General features: G+C 34.7%; 1 protein-coding gene across 1 annotated transcript in view; it reads right to left on the bottom strand.

Moving 5' to 3' along the window:
* Window positions 1-11,967, bottom strand: part of LOC149082800 (uncharacterized) — a 38,851-nt gene extending 26,884 nt beyond the window's left edge. The window contains exon 1 of the mRNA XM_089235961.1: window positions 11,703-11,967. Within this exon, the coding sequence (XP_089092087.1) occupies window positions 11,703-11,772 (70 nt within the window). The 5' untranslated portion in view covers window positions 11,773-11,967. The remainder of the gene's footprint in view (window positions 1-11,702) is intronic.
* Between the last annotated feature and the right edge of the window lie 1,333 nt (window positions 11,968-13,300).

The raw sequence follows: 13,300 nt of genomic DNA, 5'->3' as shown, positions 1-13,300 counted from the left end.
ATCTAGAATACTTGTGGTCCATCTGTTGTCCCGTCATCTTGCAATATGTTCAGCCCATTTCTATTTTAGACATTTAATTATTTCCATGATATTATATACATTAGTGTAGTTCCATATCCAAGTGATTCTTTTTTGTCTCGCCTTGTGATGCCTAACATACATCTTTACATGTTCCTTTGTTTTGTCGGTAGCCTTTGTATCGTCTTGCTTGTGAGTGTCCATGTTTCAGCTCCATAAGTCAATGCTGGTAGCACGCAGTGGTTGAACACTTTTCTTTTCATGCATAATAGCATGTGACTCTTGAATGGGATCTCTTGCTGATAAAAAAAAAGTGTGTGACTAAGAAAAAAAGCTATTCCTGATCACATAATTGGGAGGGGAGTTTCCTGATCAAATAAATAACGGGAAAAACTATTTTTGATCAACTGAATAGAGGAAAAAACTATTCCTAATCAACTGAATAGTAAATAAAAGTATTGCCGAAACATTAATGGAGGGAAAATCTTTTGCTGATGAAGCTAATAGGAGGGGAGAACTATTGCTGATAAAATTGATAGTGAAAAATCTATTGTTGATCAAATAAGTAGTGGGACAGAACTGTCTCTGTTCAAATGAATAGTGAGTAAATACTAATGCTGATCAATGAATAGCTGAAGAAAAACGATGATGAAAAATATAATGAAATATAAAATGAATAGTGCAAAAACTATTAATGATCAACTGATAGTGAAAGAAAAGCTAATGATGACGAATGAATAGTATAAGCAAAACTATTGATGACCAATGAATAATGCAAGCAAATCCATTGCTTACTAAACATACGTCAATCGACTTATTTAACATCACAAAAATGTGATATTGACCTAATAATTTTTTTTTCTGTCTAGGCTTCAAAATGCACAGAGCTTTAAACTAAAAACTGGAATCTATTTTGTTTCAAGCTGATTTTGAATTTGCCGCTCATCCGACATAGCGATAAAAACCAAGGCTTTCCAAAGCAGAGGATGCCGAAATAAATCACTCGACTTTAGATTTCACCTGTCTTTGAATGGTCTAGCCGGAAAAAAAAATACAAGGTTTTCTCATTTCTGCATGTCTAGATCCTACTAAACGATTTCTTCAAAATATTTCGTATAGACGTAATATTACGGACACAGCATCAACTAAAACAAATCATAAGAAATCGAAGGACTTGATCCAAAAATTTTGAAGCCAGTCGGGGAGTACACTGCTCCTGAAGCAAGGTTATAAGCCACAATGAAAGTAAGATACATCGTAACTATTACCTTAACAGATGCAACGTCAACAATATTATGATCCCTGCAAATCGTATATGAGGTAATAATGAACGTCCATTATTCATCGCTCTTCCTCGTATACAATATATAGCCGGACGGATCCCCCCTCTTTTGAGGTTTTTTCCTCAAGTTAGGCATAATTTCAAAACCAAAATGAGCGGAATAGCAAAATAAAAATGTTTACGAAGCAAATGCTAACAAAAGAAAGCATATATACATAACATTGCTCTGGGGAGAAACGATAGCTAAAAGGATAAGAAATGGTGGAAAAAAATAAATAAATAAAACCATATATTTATATAGATGGACAGAGAGGGGGAGAGCAAATATAAGTGGGTGTACTCGAACTTAGCTTTTGAAAGATTTGGAAAGAAAAGCAAATTGCACCGATGAATGGGTAAATCTGAATTGCAAATGTAATCCAAATCTGGAGAAATTGGAAGACAAAATAAAAAAAAAGAAAGAAATAGAAATTCTCTCCAAAGAGGAAAAAAAAACCGAATGAGCGATTGGAGGATTCCATACGAAATTGAGTCCGGAAAAATGGGATACTTTGAGATTTTTGTCATGGAAAAGGAAGAGGAGGAGCAATTGGAGCAGCGAATTTTTGGATCACGTTTTATTTTTGACCATTTCTTGAATTACGTAATTTTTCCTCTTCTTCTCCTCATGGTAAGATATCAGGATAGGGCCGGATAGCGATACGCGTGCATTCATTCACTTAGATATTTTGGCTTGATGATTTTACGGCAGAGATAATGGAATTGGAACGTTTCGTTTTGAATGGTGAATCCTAATAAGCTGACATATTCCTATCGGAGGGCTATTTTTCAGAAGCACATTGTATGGGAGAAACCGTTGGGTGCAGTACGTATGCAACAAAAAGGTGTCTATTAAATTCGTAAATATAGTGTAGCATCGATTGTCCGAATACCGATCAATCGAAGCAACAGTTAAACGAAAGCGTTTCAGTCGGCAAATTCAAATTTGCGCACTATGTACTGTAGAAGTTCCGCTAGTGTTTTTAGTGAAGTAAAAGAAAATTATGGACTTCTTTTCCTAATCTGAAGGCCTTTGATTCTTCTTTTTACATAATTTTTAATTTCCTTTCACTATATGTAATCTTTGACGTATCAATAAATAATGGTTTTGCCGGAGATGCCCTGGACCTCCCCCTTCCGGGGGGGGGGGGCGAAGAGCTTACGTTGCTTCTTGCGACAGAGCCTGGGTGTCTCGCGGTTTCTCCAGTTCTCCAATCTGAAGGCCTACTTTAATGGCCATTTGCAACTTGTCAAACTAGGCCAGTCAGTTCTCTGTGTTATTTGTACGGCATATGGTACAAAATGTGTACATTTTTATATTTAATATCACTGGTTCGTTGTTTCTTATTGTTCCTATGAGAATTAATTTTTGACAAATTTTTTCCGTGAATGATCGATTATCTGAAACATTAATTATAGCCGACCATCCCCAGTCCCCAATTGTTTCGGATAATGGATACTCTACTGTAGTTTTAATATTAATAAAAAATTGAAGCAATTGGGAAACGTGTGTGGGTGCATAATATAATTGATATTAATTGGTGAATGCGGTTGGCTCAAAAAGTTATTCTCACGAAAGGAATTTTTTATCCACTTTTTTTTTTTTAACAGAAAAAAAATAGTTAAGTTTTATCATTAGAGGGCGCTGCACGAAAGCAAACCACAGAATTATGGCTTTGAAACTTCGTTCAATCTCTTCTGTGTTCGAAACGTTCGCCAATCATGAGCTGGAGAGTGATGGTTGAGTTAAAACAACTTTACTTTTTTTGTGCTTTAGTCACCAATGTCAACATCACAATGAAAATCTTATCTGAGCTCCATTAACAGCAAAATTCAGAATTAGCTGATGATCATGCGCCTTTCATTTTATACGACTCTGATCTGCATATTTCCAGTGATTTTCCCTCGCGCAGAGCCCTTTATCGAAAAAATTTGAAATAAATTGTTTGCTATACAAAAACAAAATTTCTTTCCGTGAGAATTGGCCAACCACATTCAAATAAACTAATTCCTTGCATTATTTGTGGATTTTTTTAAACTATTAGCGAATTTACGGTACATCTGTGAATCCTGATTATTGAAGGACTACGAAACCACATATGCACCTCGTCTATATTCCTCTATGGAAGTGGTTTCCAACCATTTTGATATCACTGTATTTCGGGCCCCAGAGCGTCAGGTCAATTTCAACAGCAACCTCCCACAAAATCCAAAATGTATTGTTTTTTTTATAACTTTCATATCACAAAAATGGAATAAATTACAATTCCAAAGCATAAAATATGCTATTCATGAAATGATAGTAAATGAAAATGATCCCGCGTACCCCTGGGGGGTCCATGGACCACGGGTTGGAAAACACTGCTCAATAAAATTTCTAACGAATCGATTCTTGAACGACTGACGGAACCTGGCATACAGAATGTCAACGATTAATTATTTCCCAGCACACACATTGTGCTCCATCAGGTGCGCACAACCGTTAGTCCACTGACAAATATGCGTTATTGCTATCGCTCACTAGCCAGAAACTAGCATATGTGCGGTGACCATATGACCCGTTTTGATGGGGAGTTCCAGTAGTTTTTGCCGTCCTGATTTTTCTACGTTCATTGTCCCGTTCATTCCCGTATTTTCGAATTTTCGACGAAAAAATTTGATATTTTTATTCTTCAACAAAATCAAAGATTACATTCTGGTTTTCATTGCAATTTTTTTACAGTTCCTCTTCATTTCCCACCATCCGATTTTTATTTCAGCGATTTTAGTGAGATTTGGCAACTTTAATTACCCTTAACAATTTTCTTGACTATAATAGGCAACTGTACGCCCCTTTGAATTTTTTTTTGGTTATAATTGACAACTTAATTTTGACAATCCTTTTGCTACAAATGGCAACATCTCGGACAATTCCGTGTTGATAATTGGCGAGTTGGTTGAGTATGTATTACAATTTTCCATATGTTTATGTTCGTCTCAAGGAAAACTGTATCAGTTCGTGTGTGTTGATCCTTTTCTACAGTAACGCCTTTCGCCGGTTGGATGGAACCACCGTGTGACGGTATCTGGCCGGTCGGATGGAACCACCGTGTGACGGTATCTGGCCCACAGGCCGGAGCTTGTGCACCACGGTGCTACAGTGTTTCTTAATCTTTTTTCATCCATGGCTTCCTGTATTTTACTGTCCTCACCCTAATCCAGGAGCGATACCCTTTTTACTTATTGGTTTTATTTTTCAGTAGATTTATAGTGGTCGAAACTTTATAAATAATGTTGGGCGTTGGACTACTTGACTAGATTTCAGAGAGCTTCCTTTTTGTTCTGTTTCTATGCAGCTACAATGCAGAGACTTCTCATCATATATAATATTACATATTTATTTGTATTTGTATTTGTATAATGCAGAGACTTCTCAAAAATCTAAATTTTTATTCGTTCTCCGTTTTTTAACTTAATTCTCAATTACAAAGTTGTTGCCCCCGTTTCTTCTGAAGTCACAACAAAATGATTCCACGTTTCTAATTGCAATATTTTCTTAGATATTTGAACTCAACATCACGAAGAGAAGTTGGAAAAGAATAGCATAAATGAGGGAAAGGAGCATTGTCCGTTACTTCATCCTGTTCTTTGCCACTTTGGCTCCGATATTTGAATGCGAATATCTCAGGGAATATTGCACGTGGTATATATTTTTCTTGGCCTCAGGAAAGACAGGGCAACAACTTTCTAATTTTGTTTTTTCGGACAGGTTGTCCGCATAAAAATTTCAATTTTGTACTTTGGAACACACTGTATTTTCTCTTTTTGAACTCGTACAGGTTGATTTCTGAACATATTTTGTGAATTTTTCAAACTGGAGTCATAGCTCTACGACGAACGGTTGATGAGATAAAGGCCTAATTAGAACTTACAGGACACCCTGTATATATCAGACATGTGGAAGGTTATTTCGTTTAGTACGGCAATGTGGCGAAGGGGAAGTAGATAAATAGCTTTAATATAAGAAATACTAAGTTTTAAACTGCATTATGGGTACAAATTTCATTCCCCCCCCCTCGCGAGTTCTTCAACCCCCCCCCCTCCATTTTAAAACTCGAGAATTAGGATTATTATGAATTTAATATTGTTAGTCACGCCACTGCAATATCGTTAGTATTTGTGGTGGCGACAACGACGCTTTCGTCATGTCAATTAGCTCCATTTTCCCTTCGTTAAAACTTAATATTTACCACGAACGTTTTAACGCTGTTTCGAGGAAGTTGTTAACGCTGTATTATAAGCTCGTTATTCAGTTTGGCGACAGAATTCAGCATGATCGGAGTATATGTAGAGTAATAATCTAATGAATGGGGCGAGGGGACTGTATACGAGTTACGCGGATAAACTCTTGCTGTTCTTAAGTACTACTCACTCGTCAGTCAAGAATAATCGATAATTATCTACGCGTAAAGAATGTGTACGCAGTTTTGAAGCGTTATTTACGAAGAGCCGGTGATGAAGTAAATCTCTATAAAATCTTAGACAAAATCCTCATATTTTCTCTTTATTTCTCATTATTTTGTCTATGAAACCAGAGGCAAGTGCAGGTTACGTTTTATTCATGAAATAAACATAATTTTTGAAACGAATGCCGTTAGTCCTCATTACCGAATTATTTTATGGTCATAGAAAAAAAACCATCAATTAGTGCAATTCGCAACTCTGTTGCAATGGAAGAAATCAAAGTGGCTGAACATGCGAAATGAAAAAAAGTGCAGATATATTTGTACATATATGTATAATTGATTTTCTGTGTGTGTGTGTATGTTCTCTATACAAATCGAAAATTTTAGATCGATCGTCACCAAATTCTGCATATATACCAAATAGGACCCGACTTGAATGATAGGCTACTTTGAAAGTTTGTCAGAGCTGGGCCAATGTCCGAAAATCTGCCGGGGCAACAATGGTTTCTCGGCCTCAACAAACACTTTCGGAATGTTTACTCAGGTTACCGTAGTTCCCTAACAATGCGTTTCAGACGTGCATATGCCTTTACAATGATTAGTTAATTCTTCAATGTTGCCAATATTACGTGTAATACTTAGTTTATTCCTTTACAATGGTTTGCCACAATCCTCTAACAGAAATTGAAGAAAACCCGGGCAGCGCCGGGTATTATAGCTAGTACTATATAAAAGGTATTTTATTTGGATATTTTAATTTTTTCCCTGAAATATCGATTTTTTTTCTTCTAATTTTTGGCCGGTGTAAGGGCACGAGCTATTTTTGCCTCCCGTGCCCTCTGTGCAGAGGGCAATAAAAATTGCGAAACTTCCAAATTTCCATCAGGATATATCTTTGAATTCTCCTGGGAATATTATGGCACACATTTCATTCGGTATAACAGAGAAACACAATTCTTAATAATTGATATCTTTTTGATTGGGAGCCCGTATAAAAATATAATTGAAAAAAGGAAAAAGAACAAAAACAAAAAACAAGTCAAATATATATGAGATGAATATTCTTATTTGCAATCGCGATAAGAATGTAATTTATGAGTTCGGAAGGTAATTTTCCAGTTAATAATTAATTTGAAGATTAAAAAGTCAAGTTGGCTTCGTTGAAAATACATGTAAAAACCGGGACACTTTTTCAAAAAATGTCGGGGCAGCCAGAAAAACAGAGAAAACCGAGACTGTCCCGGGAAATAGTCACCCTAATTTTATCCTAATTTTTCTCAGTTTTTTTTTTTTAATTGAAATATCTCGCAATGGAATATTGCAACTAGAAATGTGGATTTATTTTTGTTGGCCTCAGGAGAGACAGGGTAATAACTTTCTAATGGGGTTTTTGAGCACATGGTGTCCTTGAAATATTGTTTTTATTTTTATGAATATACGACGACTTGCAATACTAATGACTTGAGGTCTACGCGTTATTTGGACACTTTTTCTAATTGGAAATATGCCCCTTGGATCAACGGTTCGCCAGTAATTTGTGGCGCAAGCTGTTAGCTATACATCCTGTGTTTATGGCTTTGAGAACGGTTTATTCCGAGATTTCACTGGCGAGTAAAGTAACAATGCAAATTAGGGAAATTTATATTTTCATAATTATTTCTGGGCAAGGGGGGGGGGTCTTTAACCCTTCTGGACTCATTAGTATACGGTTTATGTCCATCAACAGAAGAAGAGTACTCGAAAACTAAATGTATATAACAACAAACGCGCAAATCGGTTGGGCTGAATAAAACGTTTTGTTGTGAAGCACTCCCCTACACGAAACGGGCTCGCAAGCACCGTGCACATTCTTAATGCATTAGTGAGTACCGCATTGCTCGCGAGAAAAAGGTCTGAACATACACTTGGGAGTTTTTGGATTTTTTTAAATATCAACTGGTGTCCGTTTGAGCTCACATCACAACAGGAAATCAATAGAAACGGGGGATTTCCCGTTTCCGATTTCAAACTTTCATCCTCAGATGTTATACTATGTCTTCGATAACCGATTTATGAGGTTCCATCAGTTTAAATATAATCTAAAGGCGTGAGGCGAGTGTGCAATGGATTAATTATTCGTAAACTAAAGCTGTTATTATCAGCAGATTTCCAAACATATCGGTCATTAGAGACCGAATCCGAATCATTTCCCTGTTTCGTGTGAAGGTGCTTTCAATTTGGTAAAACGAGGGGTTCACGATTTGGTCAAACGCGAGGAGAGTAAAGGGGTTCCTTAAGTATAATACATTTCGACAATCTCTCTGGAGGAACGGGCAGGTCGCGTGCATTCGTGGACCTATGTTTTGTGCTTCGCGTGCACGCCATGTGCACGCACGTGGTCAAGGACGCCAGTACACAATCTCCGAGAATTTACAAGAGAACACTCGAAATTCACTGGGCCTTATCAGTGTATAGTTTACACCGTCAAGCCATTTACGATTCTCAATTATGCAAATGATTTACTGGAATCAGTCCAGTTAATACTTTACTACAACCGTTGTTTCTGTGTGTGAGAGAGAGCTGCATATTATTTACTAAACAGGACGAAGAAAAAGAAATCACCAAATAAATAATGCAGTGAAAATGGTATTTTGCATGTCGGACGCTTGCCAACGAAGCATCCAAAGCACTCACTTAAAGTGTATAATATTTTCTTATGGAATAATCTCTCATGCCATCGTGTAATGCACGACGCGGGACAAAGAGGGTCTCTTGGAAGTTGGATTAGCATTTACGTCTAGCACTGAGTGGAGAGAATAAAATGCACTGAATCCTCGAAAAAAATAAATTTCAAGTCCGGAGAGTTTCTGCCATGCACTGAGATGTTCAAGTTAAGTCAAGATTACGGTTTCAGATGTAAAGGCCCATTATAAATAAATATGTATCCATGATCACTGCTTATATATAAACAAAGATTAAACAAATATCTTATTTAAACAATGTGTATACAAAAAACATTCTGATGAGAAGCGGAATGATTAAGATGCAAAAGAAAAATAATAGGAATAATCGTGAATTTCGACAAAATTTCCGGGTCAGTACGGACTTTTGAAATTCCTCAACCTACATAAAATTATTCTGAAACTCTTGTGAACCTACTTAAAATTCTATCACATTGTCGAACCTATTTTCCATTATAGTCGACCCACTTAAAACGAAGTCGGAAAAAGCAGCGAAACTTTTCGTCACATGCAAACTTGGTTATATCCGTACCGACTTGAAGAATGATGCGTTTAAGCAAGCTAAAACATTTCACATGCGCGATGCACATTCTTCAGTAATCTGAGAATTCTTAAAATAACGAGATTAAAAGTAATATACTTTAACAAAGATTAAAAATTCAATTAAAATCTCACATAATTGAATATAATAATCAACAGAAATATGTGTAACAATCATTGCTTCTTGATATTTTTTCCTTACTTTCAACGTTTTGAATTTAAATCATTTTTCCCAAATACTCATAGTTTTCTTGTACAGTAAAAGCACGAAAAACGGAATATTTTTCGTGTAATTTTTTTGAACCATTTGGGGAGAGACTTACGAACTTCAAGTAATCCCAAATTTTATGATTCCTCACTTTTTTTTACATTTTTTGGTTTTCAACCAACTGTAGAGCTGCAATTTTTGAAGCAATAGGTAGCGTTTTGCACTTGGGCATTCTCAAAATTAATTTGCACACCATGAGCCCATCACAACTAACGTCCGAATCTAGCTTGTGAATGGAAAATGTGCACTGAAGTTAGATTCTTGGGAATAAATAATCCCAATCTTTTCTTTCTAATATTTTTTTCTGCAAACAAATTAAGATTTAACAGAGAGGGAAAGTGAAAGAAGCAGAATAAGATTTTACAGCATCGAAAACAGCCCTACTAGAATGTCTTCCAAGTAAAGAAACGAGACATTATCAGTTTTAGAAAGAAATTTACAGATATAAGAAGATTTAGATAAGATTAGAAAGAAATTCGTGACAATTCCATGTCTGAAAATCGGTCGGAAATATGTTATAGGCGTAGTTTGCTGAAATCAGTGTTCGTTATAAGCAATCAAAATAGTGTTGATAAACAATACGAAATTCACGGGATATAGAAAAACTTTGTTATAAAGCCGAAATTCGTAATATCCGTGTTCGTTGTAAGCAGGTCCGACTGTATTTCTGTACCAGAACATTAATTTCTTACATTGTCGAGATCTCTTCCTACCCAGATCATGGCCAACATCTTCTATAGCAGAAAGCCTCCGCGCGAAGCTTCGACGTCACTGAAGTTGTCCATTTCACCTGTAGAAGCACAGTTGAATATAGCAGTCCGACGTATGCGAAATCTTTACCTTTTTTGCAGTATATCCAATGACTATAGGTGAAATGGACTTCTTCAGTGACGTCGCGAGTTTCGCGCGGAGGCTTTCTGCTATAGACGATATTGTCATGGCTCGCCGCTCTCTGCCTCAATGTAGAAATTTTCGCTGTTGGTCGAAGACCTGGGCCATGATTGGAAAAATGTGCATGTTGCGAATCTTGTTTCTATGTAATGCTTACCTGCATATAGGCCTACCATCAGTTTTCCGAACTATGAGTGAAGTGTAGTGATTGAATAAATATACCGTTTCAGGCCTATTGCTCTCTGTGGCGAGATTTTTCAACGGGGAGATCGGCTCGCATTTGCACCTCGGAGTTGGGAACCACAAGAAACCAAACTTGAGCCGACAACCACTATGGTGACGGTGGGGTTTGAACCCAGGTCCTCAAGATGCGAGTCCGTCATTATGATCACTCGACCACCACAGCGGCTACATTGTTGAGACCAATATTAAATTCCAAAGTTCCAGGACAACACTTAATTCTCAAATTCCCAGACGATATAAAATTCTGAAATGATTTGGATGACACTAAGTTTTGAAATTTAAGGATGACCATTTATTATTTTGAAAATTTAGAAATTGACACTAACTTTTTTAAATTTAATTATCGGCACTGAATTTTGAAATTACTGGACATCATATTCTAAAATTCTTTGACATATATATTAGTTTTAAAATTTCTAGTTTTGGAATTTCTGGCCTGACGTACGTAAACATTTCTGTATAAGGATCATCAGGATAAACCTAAATCTTGAAATTTCAAAATCAAAATTAGATTTCGAAATTTCTGTACACACATGGAAATTTCGACCTTCCTGTGTTAACATTATATTATGAAATTCTCTCTCTCTCTTGTGTTTTTTAAATTCATGTATTTTAACATTATATTTGACATTAGAAATTTTTAAACCTACGTAAAATTTCTATAATTCCTAGATCAACCGATTTTCGATCAATCAATCATTTAAAATTTCTGGGGTTAACATTGAAAAATTGAATATATCCGGATTCAAATAAATTTGAATATATCTGGATTAAAATATAAATTTGAATATATCTGGATTAAAATATAAATTTGAATGCATCTTTATTAAATTAAAGATCTCAATAAACCTTTATTAAATTAAAAATCTCAATAAACCTTTATTGAATTAAAAATTCTCAAATTTCAAAATGAACGTGAAATTCTAAAATTCCAAGAGAACTGTGAACTTTAAAATTCTAACATTCTACGATATTATAAAAAATCAATATATAAACATCAACTTCTGAAATTCCTTGATAAAACTGAAATTTCTCAAGTAATTGATTAATTATAACAACTTTCTCCTTCCAAGTTTTTTGTTGAGAAAATTTCGTTTCAATCCATATTTGCAAGTTTGCATTGAAACAAACTTGACATGTCATTTTTATTCTAAACCGAAAAAGAAGAGGAAAAATGAAAGATAATTTTTGATACAACGCTCTATTGTCATTGCCATAATATCAATCTGTAACCATAAAAAGAAAAATTTACTCACTATGAAAATGCACAATAATCACAGCCAAAAAAGCAGCGGCGAGCATGGCTCCACGAGAGTATCCATTCATACGTACAACCTGTAGATTTCTTTAGGCAATGTTATTTGTGTGTGTAACGTTGGAGATAGAAGACCGGAATCCCGTTAGAACGGATTCGATCAATGACAACAACAACAACAAACGCACAATCTTCCTTACATAAAAGAAAAAAAACTTGTATTATATATAAACTGTCTTATACGCCTTGGGTATGCGCACGGCCACTTCAAGAAACAACCACTGAATGACTTAGTTTTCCGGAGAAATTTTTTTTTAAACCTTGCGCTCCGAAAGCCCGAAGCGCGCCACCTATACGGACATTTTTATTCAGGAAAAATGTTATTTTTTTACATTTTTTTCAAGTAAAAATAAGAAAATGTTACGTGTTTCAATTTCTCTCTCACTCATATATATTTTATTTTATTAAATTTTTAAAATTTCATTTTCTTATTCCCAAATCCGTGATTCAATTTTCTCGTTTCCAGTTTTATACGGAAAAATTTTAAAAAAAATACGCACACACGTCGTTTTCATTTAAGAAATGAAAAATTTTTAGAACGATTTTTCATCGATGATTTTGATTATGGTGAATTATATATACATAATTCTTTTTTTTTCTCTTTTAAATTTCAACGGAATTGAAATTACTGAAAGATATTTAAAAAATTATTTGGAATTTTCTTTTGAATTCGATTGAAAAATATATCAGGGAAAGAAAATGATTAATATTAATTTCTTCGCGATTATAATTTGTTTTTATTTCAAACTCAATGAATAGTTATAGAATTTAATTAACTTGATATAGAAAAATTTACACGATGTTTTCGTTCTAGTATTATTCTATAGAAAGGAAAATATTAGTCTTGACAAGTGTTTTTGATAGACTTCGTTTCTGTTAAAATTAACTATGTTTTATTCTTATTGATGTTTAAGGAAAAATTTTCAGTAAAATTCATTTCAAACTTCGGAATGTAAAACATGAAATTTCGCAAAAGATATATATCTCATGATAATGATTAAGGATTTACTAAAGACATGTGATACATGAAGAATCTTTCGGTATGTATTAAGAGAATTGTGAATTAAACTGATATTTTTGGAGCGATTATTAACACAATTTGATGGAAGAACAGATATGATATCATTTTGAATTTAAATCAAATGTTAATAAATAAGAAATGTGATGTTTGTGTATTAAAAAAACCCACTTCTCAACATTTATAAAAATCCCGGAATTTCAAAATTAATTCAATTTCAAAAATATTGAATCAACTGACTTTGTTATTGATTTCTTGCTCTGTGCCAAAATGTCCTGATAAAGACCTCGTAAATTCCAATCAAAAAATAACAAATTACCACAATTTTCTACATATTGGCCGCACTTTCATCTTTTCTGGAAAAGTTAGTTTTCACATTTCACCGTAGTTCACCAATCATGATACAGTATAAAGTTCACAAATAATTCTTATTTGTAAAGTGATGATGAAGAGAAGTCGGTTGATTAAAGGTTTTTTTAATACATTTTGTCGTGTAATGACTCATAAAAATTAAAATAAAT

Source organism: Pholcus phalangioides, unplaced genomic scaffold (assembly GCF_987345545.1).
Source record: "Pholcus phalangioides strain wild (caught in Gottingen) unplaced genomic scaffold, Ppha-v1.0 ptg000009l_1, whole genome shotgun sequence".
Classification (NCBI taxonomy): domain Eukaryota; kingdom Metazoa; phylum Arthropoda; class Arachnida; order Araneae; family Pholcidae; genus Pholcus; species Pholcus phalangioides.
This window is presented reverse-complemented; position numbering and strand designations above follow the sequence as displayed.